A 13,963-nucleotide genomic window follows, 5' to 3' on the forward strand; every position below is an offset into this window, starting at 1 on the left:
GCCTACCCAGATATAGTACTACTTCAGGAAACGCACCTTGCAGCAAAAGATTTTACAAGAATAAACAAATTGTGGGTTGGGAAAGTATATGGCTCGGCCTCGGTTGATAGAAAAGCTGGAGTATTAATCCTAATTAACAAGAATCTAAACTGTCAGGTTCTAGGATCCTTCTCGGATGAAGGGGGACGTATTATCCAAATCCAGGTTGAGGTACAAGGAACGCATTATAGCATCTATAATGTGTATGGCCCCAACAAAAACAATGGGAAATTTTTTAAAGATCTAGAATCCAAATTACTGGCTGATCCCTGCGAGAACAAAATAGTGGGGGGGGGATTTCAATGCAGTGGCGAGAGAGGCAGAGGATAGGCAGCGTAGTGTCCCTTTAAAGACAGTTATCAGCAACCATGATAGAGCACTGAGTAGACTGATGGAGGGGGTGGTATTGGTTGATCCATGGCGCCAATTGCATCCTGATGAAAGATCTTATTCCTTTTATTCTCACTCGCAAGATTCATGGTCGCGTATAGACTATATACTGACCAGCTCTAACCTGACGAGAAAGGTGGAAAAGGCTGCAATTGGCGACCTGGTGATATCAGATCACTCCCCAATTTGGATACAAGTGAGGGATACTTACCCCAAGGGATCTGATTACTTATGGAGATTTCCTTCAAACCTGATAACAAATGAAGATTTTACTAATAAGCTGATTGCATGGTGGGAGGAATACATGGGTGACAATCAGGTTCATATAGATTCGCCTGAGCTATTGTGGAACGCCTCTAAAGCAGTTATACGAGGGAAAATCATGAGCCATGTTTTTAGGCTCCGGAAACAATCTCAAGCCAAATTTGAGCAAACAAGTTTATTAGTAAGAGAATCCTACCAGGAATATAGGAGGAACTCCAGAGCCCTCAACAGACAAAAGTGGATAGATGCCAGGGGAGCCTTTGAAGCTAATGAAAAAAATAGGGAGATACTAAACAATACTAGGCTGACGGCGACGTTGCACAAATTTGGGAATAAATCCGGGCGTCTTATGGCTAATCTTGCTAAGGGTAGGAGAGCCCCTCAATTCATAACTGGTCTTAAGGGGCAAAAGGGACAAGTGGTCACTGACCCTTCTATGATTAATTCAATGCTAGGTGAATATTACGAGAAATTATACCAGGATGCCACTAAACCTGATCTTAAGGATTCTCTCTTGGAAAAGGTCAAGTTACCATGTCTTAGCACAGAACAATTACAACTTCTTAATAGAGAGATAGGTCTTGAGGAACTTCAATCTGTCATCAAGAAACTAGGCAATGCTAAAGCGCCAGGCCCAGATGGGTACCCTGGGGAATACTATAAAACATTACTAGGTCAGGTATCACCGATCTTACTACAATGGTATAATAAAGTATTACAGGGAAAAGCATCCCCAGATCAGGAAAATACCTCATATATCAAGTTACTTCCCAAGCCGGGTAAAGACCTTCTATTACCAGGGTCATATAGACCGATCTCATTAATCAACGTGGATACCAAAATCCTATCAAAGATTATTGCGGATCGTTTGGCGGTCATATTGCCATCGCTCATTGGTAAAGAACAGGTGGGATTTGTGCAGGGTTGTTCAGCGGTAACAAACCTTCGTACGGTATTAATGGTCCTAGATAGAGTTTGCCATCAACCGCGACCTGGGGAAGCTCCAGCCATGCTCACCTTAGATGCTGAAAAGGCTTTTGATAATGTGAGGTGGGCATGGCTGGAGGCAGTACTGGATAGGATGGGGTTCTCGGGGGCGTTCAGGGTTTTTCTCACGCAACTGTATAGATTACCGAGGGCACGGATATCCACTCCAGGCTTCCTATCCAAGCCCTTTTATCTCCAAAAAGGGACACGCCAAGGGTGTCCATTATCACCCCTTTTGTTTAACCTTTCCATTGAACCACTAGCTAGGTTCTTAAGTCAGTCGGATTTATATGAAGGAATAAAGATTGGAAATAGGCATCTGAAGGTCGCATTATTCGCGGATGACATAATGTTATTCATAGCCAATCCTAGAAAACACATAGATAAAATCTTCCAAGCTCTGAACCATTTTGGCTCCTATTCGGGGTATAGGTTGAATGCGTCCAAGTGCGAGATGTTGGCCTTATCCCAGAGTGATGCGGGGGGATATCAGATACCAAAGCACTTGAATATAACAAAGGCACAAGGTAGTATTAAGTATCTGGGCATTCATGTTGGCAGGGAGCCGCATTCGATGTATACCTTGAATTTTCCCCCTCTTATAACTAAGATAGTGCAAGAACTGGATAGATGGCAGGGTTTACCACTAAACTTGGTAGGTAGATGCCATCTCATTAAAATGATGAGCATGTCCAAGCTTTTATATCCACTCCAAACTATCCTGCTTCTTGTTCGTCATGCAGATATCCAATTACTGGAAAGCAGATTCATCCGCTTTCTATGGCAGGGGAAAAGACCTAGAATCTCACTGGATAAACTAAAACTAAGAAAGGAGGAAGGAGGGTTGAATTTTCCTGACATCAGAGGCTATAACTTAACATGTTTAAGCAGACACATCTTAGACTGGGTGAGTGAGACGAGTTACTATTCAAACTTGACCTTGGAGCGGGAATTGGTGCGGCCCTGGAATCTGGTTGCTTTACTACATGCTAAAAGGCCCAATTTACCGGGTTTCATAAAATCCTCTCTTATAATAAGGGACACGACGATAGCCTGGAAAGCTCTTAGAACCCATTTTAATCTCCCATACCAGATATCCAAACACTTACCTTTACGTGGGAATCCATCATTTCGTTCTGGCAGTGAAAATGCACTTTTCAAAGAATGGACCCTTAAGGGGCTGAATAAAATAGGGGATTTGTTCCACGAGTCGGAGGGGAGATGGGCAACGTTGCAGGAATTAAGGAGTAAATTGGCATTAGGACGTTCCTCGTTCATGCAGTACTCTCAAATTAAGAGTTATTGCAGGACTCTATCTAGGGATTTGTCAAGGGAATGGAAATCCAATGACTTTGATGCATTTATCAGTGTCAAAACGAAGAGGTCACTGTCGATGTTACATCATGTGCTGAGGGATAGATGGAGAACTAAGGATCCCAAGGGAATTTTCAAAAAATGGGCCAAGGAGTTAGGGGTGATGGAGATTTATGAAACAATTTGGTCAGGAATATAAGCAATGCGCAAGGCCATAATAAACGAAACATGGAGGGAAACACATGTAAAAATTCTGCATCATGCTATATACGGATTTGACATCCCCAGTTCCCCGTCTAGTCCAGGGAGACTTACAGCTTGCCCTAAATGCGACACCCCCAAGACAAATCTATATCATGGTTTGTGGAAATGCTAAAAGTTAGGTAGGTACTGGGAAGAAATTGGCCAGATGTTGGGGAAGATTAGCAAATTATGTGCTGTTATCTCGCCATCAGCAGCAATACTACACTGTGAAGCTAAGAATCATTCAGATGCTCAAATCTTAGGGGAGAAGGAAGATGATCTTTCTAAAATACCATTGGTGGGTCACAAACTACTTATGGTTGCTAAAAGGTGTTTGCTCCAGTTTTGGCTATCAACCGAGGTCCCCACTATTGCAATAGTGGTAACCCAAATGGGTAATTTATTTTATTTGGAATGGCTGGAGGCATTAAACTGCAAAGAGGTGCTTGGACAGCGTTTATTTCAGACATGGAAATTGTATATTTTGTCATATGTCCCAAACACAGAGTTCATGAAAATTATGAGCCCATTCAGACTGACAGCATGGTATCTAAAAGAAGAATTAAGGGGAGGTCTAGGTCCATTGCAAGTAACCAGATAAGTGTCAGATGCCACCTTCAGACTCATATAGAGGCCAATCATTTGTGTGATCAGAAGGGCAGTAATGATAGAGCTTTTGAGGGTTATTTCAAGGACAACGGATCTTCATCAGATGGGTTGGGGGGGGGGGGGAGATCAGGGGATATACCAGCGTTTTGGTGGGGGGGGGGGAATTGAAAATGAGATTCCAAATGTACTGTTTGACTTGACTTCTACAATACTTCAACTGATGTAATGCAATGATGAAAGAAGGATAATGTTATACCTTCAAATTGCCTGATATTTGTAACTTGCTTGTCATTATATGGAATCTCTTAAACTTGATAAAAAGATATAAAAAAAAAAAAAAAGAAGAAGCAGCCGGATGAATTCTGGGGTTTTCAGAGACATACTGTGTGCTCAAAACCAGCCAAATGCAGCCAAACTGATTGGTCGGCTGTTAAGGGAAATATGGCTTTCAGCCAGAACCTCATCCTGATGACCACACAAATATGCCTAATAATTGGACCCTGTGGTATTCACCCATTCAGTATGGCCAGTAGCATTGTGTCCCTTGTTAGCATATCCTAGGCAGTTGAACAACATCCTCTTGACCAAGAGATGGGGGGAGATATTTGGGTGGTCACAGGGTGGAGTCTATGGTGGGGGGCTGGGACATAACAAGATATAGGTGAAAGTTGGGAGTGAGGCGGGGGCTTCTCTTCCTGGACACCGATGGATGCAGGAGCAAGCTAAGTTATATGTGTGCGTATGTGGGTATGTATATAAGTATAATATCCCAGTAGACTTTATATGTGTACATATAGATATTAGCAGTCTGCAATTGTATTACCAGTTAGATTATATGCTGTTTATGCATGAGTCTCTATATGTACATGTACTAATGGTCAGGTACTGGAGGTGTAGAGTAGATCCAGTAGACTGTATATTGGTAGACTCTGGATATACTGTATATACATACACATTATTAGCCGCATTTGCTTAGCATCCAGGGTGGACAGGAACGGAGGTGGCTGTGTGTGGTGGTGTCCTCTATGTATTGTGTTATCTGTATCTCTATGTATAATGTCTATTGCTTTGTCATCTCCATGTTATCAGTAAACTATTTTTATATATAAGTATCTGCAAGGGTTGTGTGTTGTTCCTGAGATATATGAAGGACTGGAAGAGGTGTAATTTTACACAGGATAATCGGGTTGTATGGGAAACTAAGGCAATTTGCTAGGAATAGAATAGAAGGGATGGAAAACGGAGATACACATAAATCTCCATTTTCCAAGAGACAAAAATCCCCTCTTCAATGGCGAGCTAGGCCCAAATGTTTTAATTGATCTCTGTTAGGATATACTGTTGAAATTGCTGTTATACTGTGAATTAGGTTTTTATACCTGGGAGATTCGGACAGGTAACACAGTTTCATTGAGTCCTAGTGTGAGTTCAATTCATTACAGAGAACCTATTTAAGTGACGTTCCTAGGTTACTGACTGTTTCCCATTTTAACCTGTGAGGTACTTGTTTTTGTTGTTTTTTTTTTTTTTTTTTTTTTTTTTTTTTTTTTCTCCAGTCCTTCAGTAGAATCTGCTGGTTGGTAAAAGATTCTTTCAGGAGTAACACACAGATCGCAGGGATAACCATGAGTGACAAAGCAGGACATGGGACTTTTGAAAAGTTAAGTAGATACAGTACGTTTAACCCTGTATTGCCTAGATCAAATGAATCTGTGCAAATGTTATGGGAATCTCTGGTAGATCAAGCTGATTCCTATGACAAATTGCACATTGCTAAGCGTGGTGTGCTCAAACAAACTTCCAAGCGGCTTCACATGCTTGCTAAACTGATGTGCATATTTGATGATGCCATTAGCAAGCTGGAGAAGGTGGAATCCTTTGAAGAGACAAAGCCCCCTGTAAATTTGCATTGTTGTTGTTGTGCAGAAGCGGTTAAACAGGTTTCTAGTCTAGAAACACAACACAAAGAAAAAGTCAGTCAGATCAGCCTGCTGCAGTCTCAGTTAGCTGAGAAAGAAAAATACTATACAGATGTTGATAAAGTTTTTATACAGCTGTATATGGAGATAACGGGCTATAAGGAAAAAGCAGCCTCTACAGAGGTGATAATTGCTGATCTGAGGACCGAGTTAATAAAGAGAGATGAGACAATTAGTAATATGCAGAAGACAATAACTGAGCTCTCACATCACAAAGATTTGCACTCAAAGCAAATTTGTGTTTTGAGTGCAAACAGGGGGACAGATGAGAGTGAGACCGCTCCTATGGCTGCCTCCAATCAGACTGATACCACTCCAATAGCTGTACAAAGCGCTGCTGGTGACACCATTCGTGGATTAGGAGGTGGCATGGGACAGACCACTTCCAACTCACAGACGTGTCACAGCAATGCGGCAGAATTGCATTCTTTCCATAACATGGAGAGGATGCAATTTCTGCTAAAGATATGTAAACTGATTCCTACATATGATCCAGACGCAGATCCTTTCACTTCCTGTGATACTTTTGAGGGACATTGCCAGAAATTTTCTGTCCCTCCAGAATATCGCATGGAACTGTTCAAGCTATGGTTGCCTACACATCTTTTTCAAAGATATGAGGTCATAGAAAAAATTGCCTCCAGGAATGGCCTATTTCATGATGAGGAAGACAGGCTTTCTATCCTCATGAAATTGGTAACAGGGCATACGGACGTCAGCCCAGAGGTCCTAAGTAACTTCAGGCCTACCATCCATGATGAGCCCTTGTCGCTTTGTGGAAGGTTTGAAGCTATTCATAGGAAGGTGACAAAGGATCATGGTGTAGGAGCCCCACAAGGCATGATACGTATGTTTGTGGAGAAGTTTCCATATCTTGATACCACAATCCGTATAACTGCAGCTAAGGAGACATCACTGATTGAAGCAGCAATGGTAATAGAGCAGGTCAGGCAGGATTTGCTAAAGAGTCACAAATCTATAACAATCAGGAAGAAGGTAGCATTTAATAAAAAAATGCAAGATGGCTGCAAGTTAAAGGGGATGGCAGCTAACAAAATATCTGTGTATTCTAGTGCTCTTCAAAGAAGAAAGTGGGAGAATATACAGTGTTTCCATTGTCTGCAATCTGGACACATTAAACGACTCTGTCCGCACAGAGATGTAAGGCGGGGTGGCTTTCAACCACACATACAATTGCAGAGACAGAGACCTGTTTCATTTGTGAGCCAACAGGCTACACATGAAACAGGGCTGCAAAAAGACACCATTACAACAGATATCCCTTCTGGGAATCTGTTATAATAGATTTGTGGTGGGGATTCCTAAAGATCTGGCCATAATATGTAACTCAGGGATCCCCCATATACTGGCCAGAGCAGGAAATCAATGTAAACCTATAACAGCCCCAGTGCATGGTCACCAACACAGGGAGGGGGGTTAGGTTTACTGTTGCAGAACCTTTTGTTTGTTTGTCCTCAGTGTGTAATGCAAATGTGATAGAGTTCTTATCTTTAATCTCTACACCCAGGTGTCTGGTGGGGGAGCTGTTAGGAATTTAAGGCCATACAGCTCACAAACAGATGGTATTGTCCCTCAACCATGAGGAGACAATGGATCTTAGATGAGCTCTTTTGCTTGCATCAATTGGCAATACTGTTGGTTCATAAAGGATAACTTCTTGCATAATAAGACAGTTCAGTCTGGGAGTGCTCTTCTCATGTTGGGCAGGTACCTTAAAATAAAAAAATAAAAAACGAATTTTTCGTGCCAAGGTCTGTTGCTCCCTTAACTTGGCTCAGAGTGTCATCATAAGGGCATGTCGTTGCATATCTCCAGTGTGTCTTACTCAAGTAAACCCTGTACTGTCAGCTTCTGAATTGGGTCACTAAAGAGTATGGAGAAATGGCAGTTTATCTCCCTGTCTGTCACTGGCACTTATAAGTAGGCGTTCAGTCAGGCCAAAACTGACTGGGCCCATTAACGGTAGTAACTAACTACCATGGATACATGCCGTGTAATTTGGGTGCTAGCCCACAAAGTCCGCGGCGCAGCCAGTAGGTTGTGGGGCATAGCTCTCCCTATTGGGGATTCTGCGAGGGAGTGGGATGACCCCACAGTGATCCGCAGAGGCGCTTTGTATAAATTGTGACTGTCCAGTCGGACGCGGAACTTGGGCTCAGCCGTTGCAAGTGGGAGCTCCCACTGGGTTGTGATATATAGCCTCAATTTGTAATGTACCTACTAAGAGTGCCAAGTGTTATCTACAGATACGGTCAACAGGGGGAGGCCATGATATCTCCTGATGGATTTTCAGAACTGCAGCTGTTGAGGTGCGCTCCCCTGAGGAGCAGACTGTTTAATATGATTCCAGGTGGAGAAATGCCTAGAGACACAATGATTGCCCTTGATCTAAGAAGATGACCAGACATCTGTACCCATCATGAAGCCACCAGATGATCCCAGATGAAATCCCAGATGAACATCAGAACCATCCATACACAAGAAGATGAATCAACCGATTGGCCAAAGATGCAACATAAATGAGCTTATAATGTATTGTGTTTGTTCTTATTGTAAACACCTCCACACACAGACCAGGCTTCCAACATAGTGTGTCGGTATACCGACAACAGGGGGATATGTTAAGGGAAATATGGCTTTCAGCCAGAACCTCATCCTGATGACCACACAAATATGCCTAATAATTGGACCCTGTGGTATTCACCCATTCAGTATGGCCAGTAGCATTGTGTCCCTTGTTAGCATATCCTAGGCAGTTGAACAACATCCTCTTGACCAAGAGATGGGGGGAGATATTTGGGTGGTCACAGGGTGGAGTCTATGGTGGGGGGCTGGGACATAACAAGATATAGGTGAAAGTTGGGAGTGAGGCGGGGGCTTCTCTTCCTGGACACCGATGGATGCAGGAGCAAGCTAAGTTATATGTGTGCGTATGTGGGTATGTATATAAGTATAATATCCCAGTAGACTTTATATGTGTACATATAGATATTAGCAGTCTGCAATTGTATTACCAGTTAGATTATATGCTGTTTATGCATGAGTCTCTATATGTACATGTACTAATGGTCAGGTACTGGAGGTGTAGAGTAGATCCAGTAGACTGTATATTGGTAGACTCTGGATATACTGTATATACATACACATTATTAGCCGCATTTGCTTAGCATCCAGGGTGGACAGGAACGGAGGTGGCTGTGTGTGGTGGTGTCCTCTATGTATTGTGTTATCTGTATCTCTATGTATAATGTCTATTGCTTTGTCATCTCCATGTTATCAGTAAACTATTTTTATATATAAGTATCTGCAAGGGTTGTGTGTTGTTCCTGAGATATATGAAGGACTGGAAGAGGTGTAATTTTACACAGGATAATCGGGTTGTATGGGAAACTAAGGCAATTTGCTAGGAATAGAATAGAAGGGATGGAAAACGGAGATACACATAAATCTCCATTTTCCAAGAGACAAAAATCCCCTCTTCATCGGCGTTTCATAATGCAGATGGACAATAACCCGAAACATAAAGCCAAAGCAACCCAGTAGTTTATTAACGCAAAGAAGTGGAATATTCTTGAATGGCCAAGTCCGTCACCTGATCTGAACCCAATAGAGCATGCATTTCACTTGTTAAAGACCAAAACTTCAGACAGAAAGGCTCACAAACAAACAGCAACTGAAAACCGCTGCAGTAAAGCCCTGGCAAAGCATTAAAAATCAGGAAACATAGCGTCTGGTGATGTCCATGAGTTAAAGACTTCAGGCAGTCATTGCCAACAAAGGATTTTCAACCAAGTGTTAGAAATTAACATTTTATTTACAATTATTTAATTTGTCTGATTACTTTTGAACCCCTGAAATGAAGGGATTGCGTTTAATAAATGCTTTAGTTCCTCACATTTTATGCAATCATTTTGTTCAACCCACTAAATTAAAGCTGAAAGTCTGAACTTCAACTGCATCTGAATTGTTTTGTTCAAAATCCATTGTGGTAATGTACAGAACAAAAATTATAAAATGTTGTCTCTGTCCAAATATATATGGACCTAACTGTATACACGCCACAAAAGACTTTAGAACATATAACTGCCCCGCTGAACGGCAAAAATATTTTACTTTTGCCACTAATACACGCGACAAAAAGGGCTTTAGAACATATAACTGCAACGCTGAACGGCAATATATATTTTACTTTTGCTACTAATAAACGCCACAAAAGGCTTTAGAACATATAACTGCACCGCTGAATGGGAAATACATTTTTCTTTTGCCACTAATACACAGCAAAAAGGGCTTTAGAACATATAACTGCACTGCTGAATGGCAAATATATTTTACTTTTGCCACTAATACACGCGACAAAAAGGGCTTTAGAACATATAACTGCACCGCTGAATGGCAAATATATTTTACTTTTGCCACTAATACATGCCACAAAAGGCTTTAGAACATATAAGTGCACCTCTGAATGGCAAATATATTTTACTTTTGACATTAATACATGGCAAAAACGACTTTAGAACATATAACTGCACCGCTGAACGGCAAATATATATTTTTTTTGCCACTAATACACGACAAAAAGGGCTGTAATTTTCGCACTTCACCAAACAATGGGTAATAAGCCCTTTTTCCCACTAATACAAGCCAAAAAATTATTTAGAACAATTAACTGCACTGCACATGGGCAAATAAGACATATAAATATTTCCTTGTAATAAACCCTGTTAATGGCTGTATCAAACAGCACTTGCACCCCAATAACAAAAACGGTTTGCTGGAATTACAGAGCTGTATAATAGCAATTTGGGTCCCCAGTCAGTTCAGCAAGATGTAATATGATTGTTCCTATTACCCAGAGTGTAAACCTCCCCTACTGAACCCTGTTCAACATAAATACTGTAGAATTATTCCTACCTATCCTTTCCCTACACCTTTAATAATCTTTCCCTGAACTTGTAAATAATTGTAACGGTCACGTCCACACACACACAGGGGGAAGGATAGTGACCACTGAGCTCCACCCTCACCCCTGGCCCTGCCTACTTGCCTCACGAGTCCTGATAACAGGGGACAACTGGACGACAGTCCCTTACTTAGGATATGTGCAGGGAAGACAGACAAGAAGAAATACGGAAAGTGAACGGACCGGGTCAGAACCAAGAGAGCTACGCAGTACAAAGGGTTAAGCAAAGAATGGTCAGGAGAAGCCGGGGTCAAATACCAGGAGAGTAGAGAAGTACCAGAGGAGTCCGCAAAGAGTAGTCAGGTGGGAGCCGAGGTCACAATACCAGGAGGGATGCGCAGTACAGGAGGAGCAGGCAAAGGATCGTCAGGGAACAGGATCAGGTAAGTATTCAGTAGTCCAACAAATAGCCAGGAACCTAGAATTAACAGGCAACCTGTGGCCAGCACGCTGCCTGTATTTATAGTGGGGTCTGAGGGTCATGTGACGTGGCCAGCGTCACATGATCAACAGACAGACAAGTCGAGCACCGAGTGATCAGCTCGGCGCTCAAGGCAGACCTAGGAGCAGGGAGCCTCCCAGCTAGCAAAGCCACCCTGGGATCGAGGCCAAACACAGATGATGTCATCGCGCACCTTCGGCAGGTCCTGTTCTGTGAAGAGAGAAGAGACTGCTGCAGCGCGAGCAAGTGGAAAAGGTGAGGGTTTGTTTTTTGTTTGTTTTTTGTGCTGCGGGACACTATGGGGACATTATAAAACCGTGGGGGACATTATAAAGCTGAGGGCCCTAAAAAAAAAAAAGAAACACACTATGGGGGACATTTTTTAAGATGGGGCCCTAGGCATTATTAAAGCTAGGGGTGGTTAAAAAAATTATATACACTGTGGGGGACATTTATTTAGCTGGGGGCCTACATGGGGGCATTATAAAAGCTGGGGGCAGCAACAAAAAAAATTCCTACAGTATGGGGGACATTATTTTAGCTGGGGGCCTACCATCCTGTGGGTGTTCTCAGAAGGTGGGTCAAATTCATCCATTTTTTTTTCCACTGTCGTGTGCATGAGGCCTTAGAGTATGGCCACACAGAGTTTTTTGGACAAGGCTTTGAGGCAGATCCACCTGCAGGATTTTTTTCCTGCAAAGTTAAAAGTGGATTTAAAAGGAATCAGAAATATAAAGGAAGGATTTATACAGAATGCACTTCTGGCTCTCACTATCAATCCTACAGGCAGATCTGCCTCGAAAGCTAAAAATAAAAAAAAACTCTTGGACCCTTAGGGCAACACTGGAAAGCTCTCACAGCAGCTGAATGGATAGATCTTTATAGATCTTCAGTGCTCATTGCAGATGGTTTTGCCAGTCTCCAATTGGGTCACTGGGAAGCCTGGTGACCCAATTGTAGAGGGGAGTCCCCTTAGATCACACTGCAGTAATCAAAAGGTTGAAAGCCAAGATCAGTGCTTCCTCTGACCCCTGCTATGAAGGAAGAGCCTGTACTAAAAACCAGAGCTGTTGGTAACAGTTTGTTCTTAGCACAGTAGCACATATGATGCCAGCAATACCCTATACTGCAGTGATGCCAAAAGATGCCGTTGCGGATCCAGGTTCCGCACCGACCACCGTCATAAGACAGTAGGCGGTCATTAAGGGGTTAAAGAAGAAAAAATGGAATGTGAATATCTATAAATGATAAGTGCATAAGTTAAATTGTGGCTAAAATTCTAAATGCTAAGTGCTATCATACAATTGTTTACCTGTGTAAGGAAGGATTATACACTGCTATGATACAATACTTAGGCTATAACTTCTATTCAGTTTGAGATAAAAATGTACAATTAAATTGGTTCTTACTTTGGACAAGGACTTTGGCAGTTTGCAGTTGATGCCTCCAATAAAAACCATGTTCGGCATTATTGTTTTTGGGTACTCAAAGACAAAGTCGTATCTTAGAAGCCAAATGGAAGATCTGCTGAGAAGTTGTACAGGGGTGACATCTTTTTTCAGGAGCTGTGTAGCCAATCTCACCCATTGAGAATACATAACTCTACAATAATATGGCTCTAGCAACTTGATCACCAAATTCTCCACACGTTCAATCAAGGTCATCTTGTCTGAGAACTTGCTAAACAGTCTAGGTACATATGAAAGTGGGGTTTCACATTGAGAACTTTCATAGTCATATGCACAGGGCAATCCCCTTAAGAAGTTCACATTTGGCAAGTCAAGATGTTCTGCTAATATTACTCCACATAGTAAGAATGGATCTGTGAGCACAGCATCAAACTTCTCATCCCGAAGTTTTTGGATGAGCTCCTGGTTGAGCAGTAAGCTCTCACATGATTTGTAAAACATATTAAATACAACCATCATGCTATCTAACATTTCAATAGCAATCCAGGGGAAATGTGAGGGTAAGGAGAAGTGCTCTCTGGACAACTTCTGAAAGCTTGCAGTTATGTCTTGGCTGGTGTACGGAACAGGGTAGGTCTGTACAGTGAATGCTTCAGATCCACTCATGGTTAAACTGCTTTGCGGGATCACAACAACAACATCATGTCCATTTTCTGTCAGTTTCTTTACTAAAGGACGCATGCTGAGCCAGTGACTTCCATCCATAGGAGCAACAAGTAGCTTCCCCCCATCTGTTTGGCTAAGGATCGCATAAAATATCAAAAGAGGTGTCGAAAAAGGTAATGTGAACAAATTCATGTCTGCAGGAGTCCAAGATTTCTGAGGAGAAATTGGTTGTCTAATAAGCCCAGATAATTTGTAGTCATCTGGTGGGCGTGCTTAAAGCTATCAGCAGAAAAATTGCCAAAATACACTATCCTCATATACTGATCAACCAGACATTTAACCTTTTAAAGACAATTATAGGAAAGATAATTTTTTACCTTAAAGTGAACCTCCAGTTCAAGAACAAGAATTCACATTAACTGGGGAACAAAGAGAACACTTACATGGAGACCTCCTTTTCATCTTTTCACCTGCAAATCTGTCTATTTCCATGTTCCTCTTCTGTCATCCAAGATGCCTGCATGGCTTCTCAGACTACCGGATGCACACTGTGTATCAGTAGTCCAAGACACTTCCTGGTTGCCCTGCCCTGCTCTTTGATTGGGCAGCCATGCTCATGTGAGGTCCACAGGAAATG

General features: G+C 42.1%; 1 protein-coding gene across 1 annotated transcript in view; it reads right to left on the reverse strand.

Moving 5' to 3' along the window:
- LOC121008996 (UDP-glucuronosyltransferase 1A1-like) overlaps positions 1 to 13,567 on the reverse strand; it is a 148,665-nt gene extending 135,098 nt beyond the window's left edge. The window contains exon 1 of the mRNA XM_040441858.1: positions 12,661 to 13,567. Within this exon, the coding sequence (XP_040297792.1) occupies positions 12,661 to 13,518 (858 nt within the window). The 5' untranslated portion in view covers positions 13,519 to 13,567. The remainder of the gene's footprint in view (positions 1 to 12,660) is intronic.
- Between the last annotated feature and the right edge of the window lie 396 nt (positions 13,568 to 13,963).

Source organism: Bufo bufo, chromosome 7 (assembly GCF_905171765.1).
Source record: "Bufo bufo chromosome 7, aBufBuf1.1, whole genome shotgun sequence".
Classification (NCBI taxonomy): Eukaryota; Metazoa; Chordata; class Amphibia; order Anura; family Bufonidae; genus Bufo; species Bufo bufo.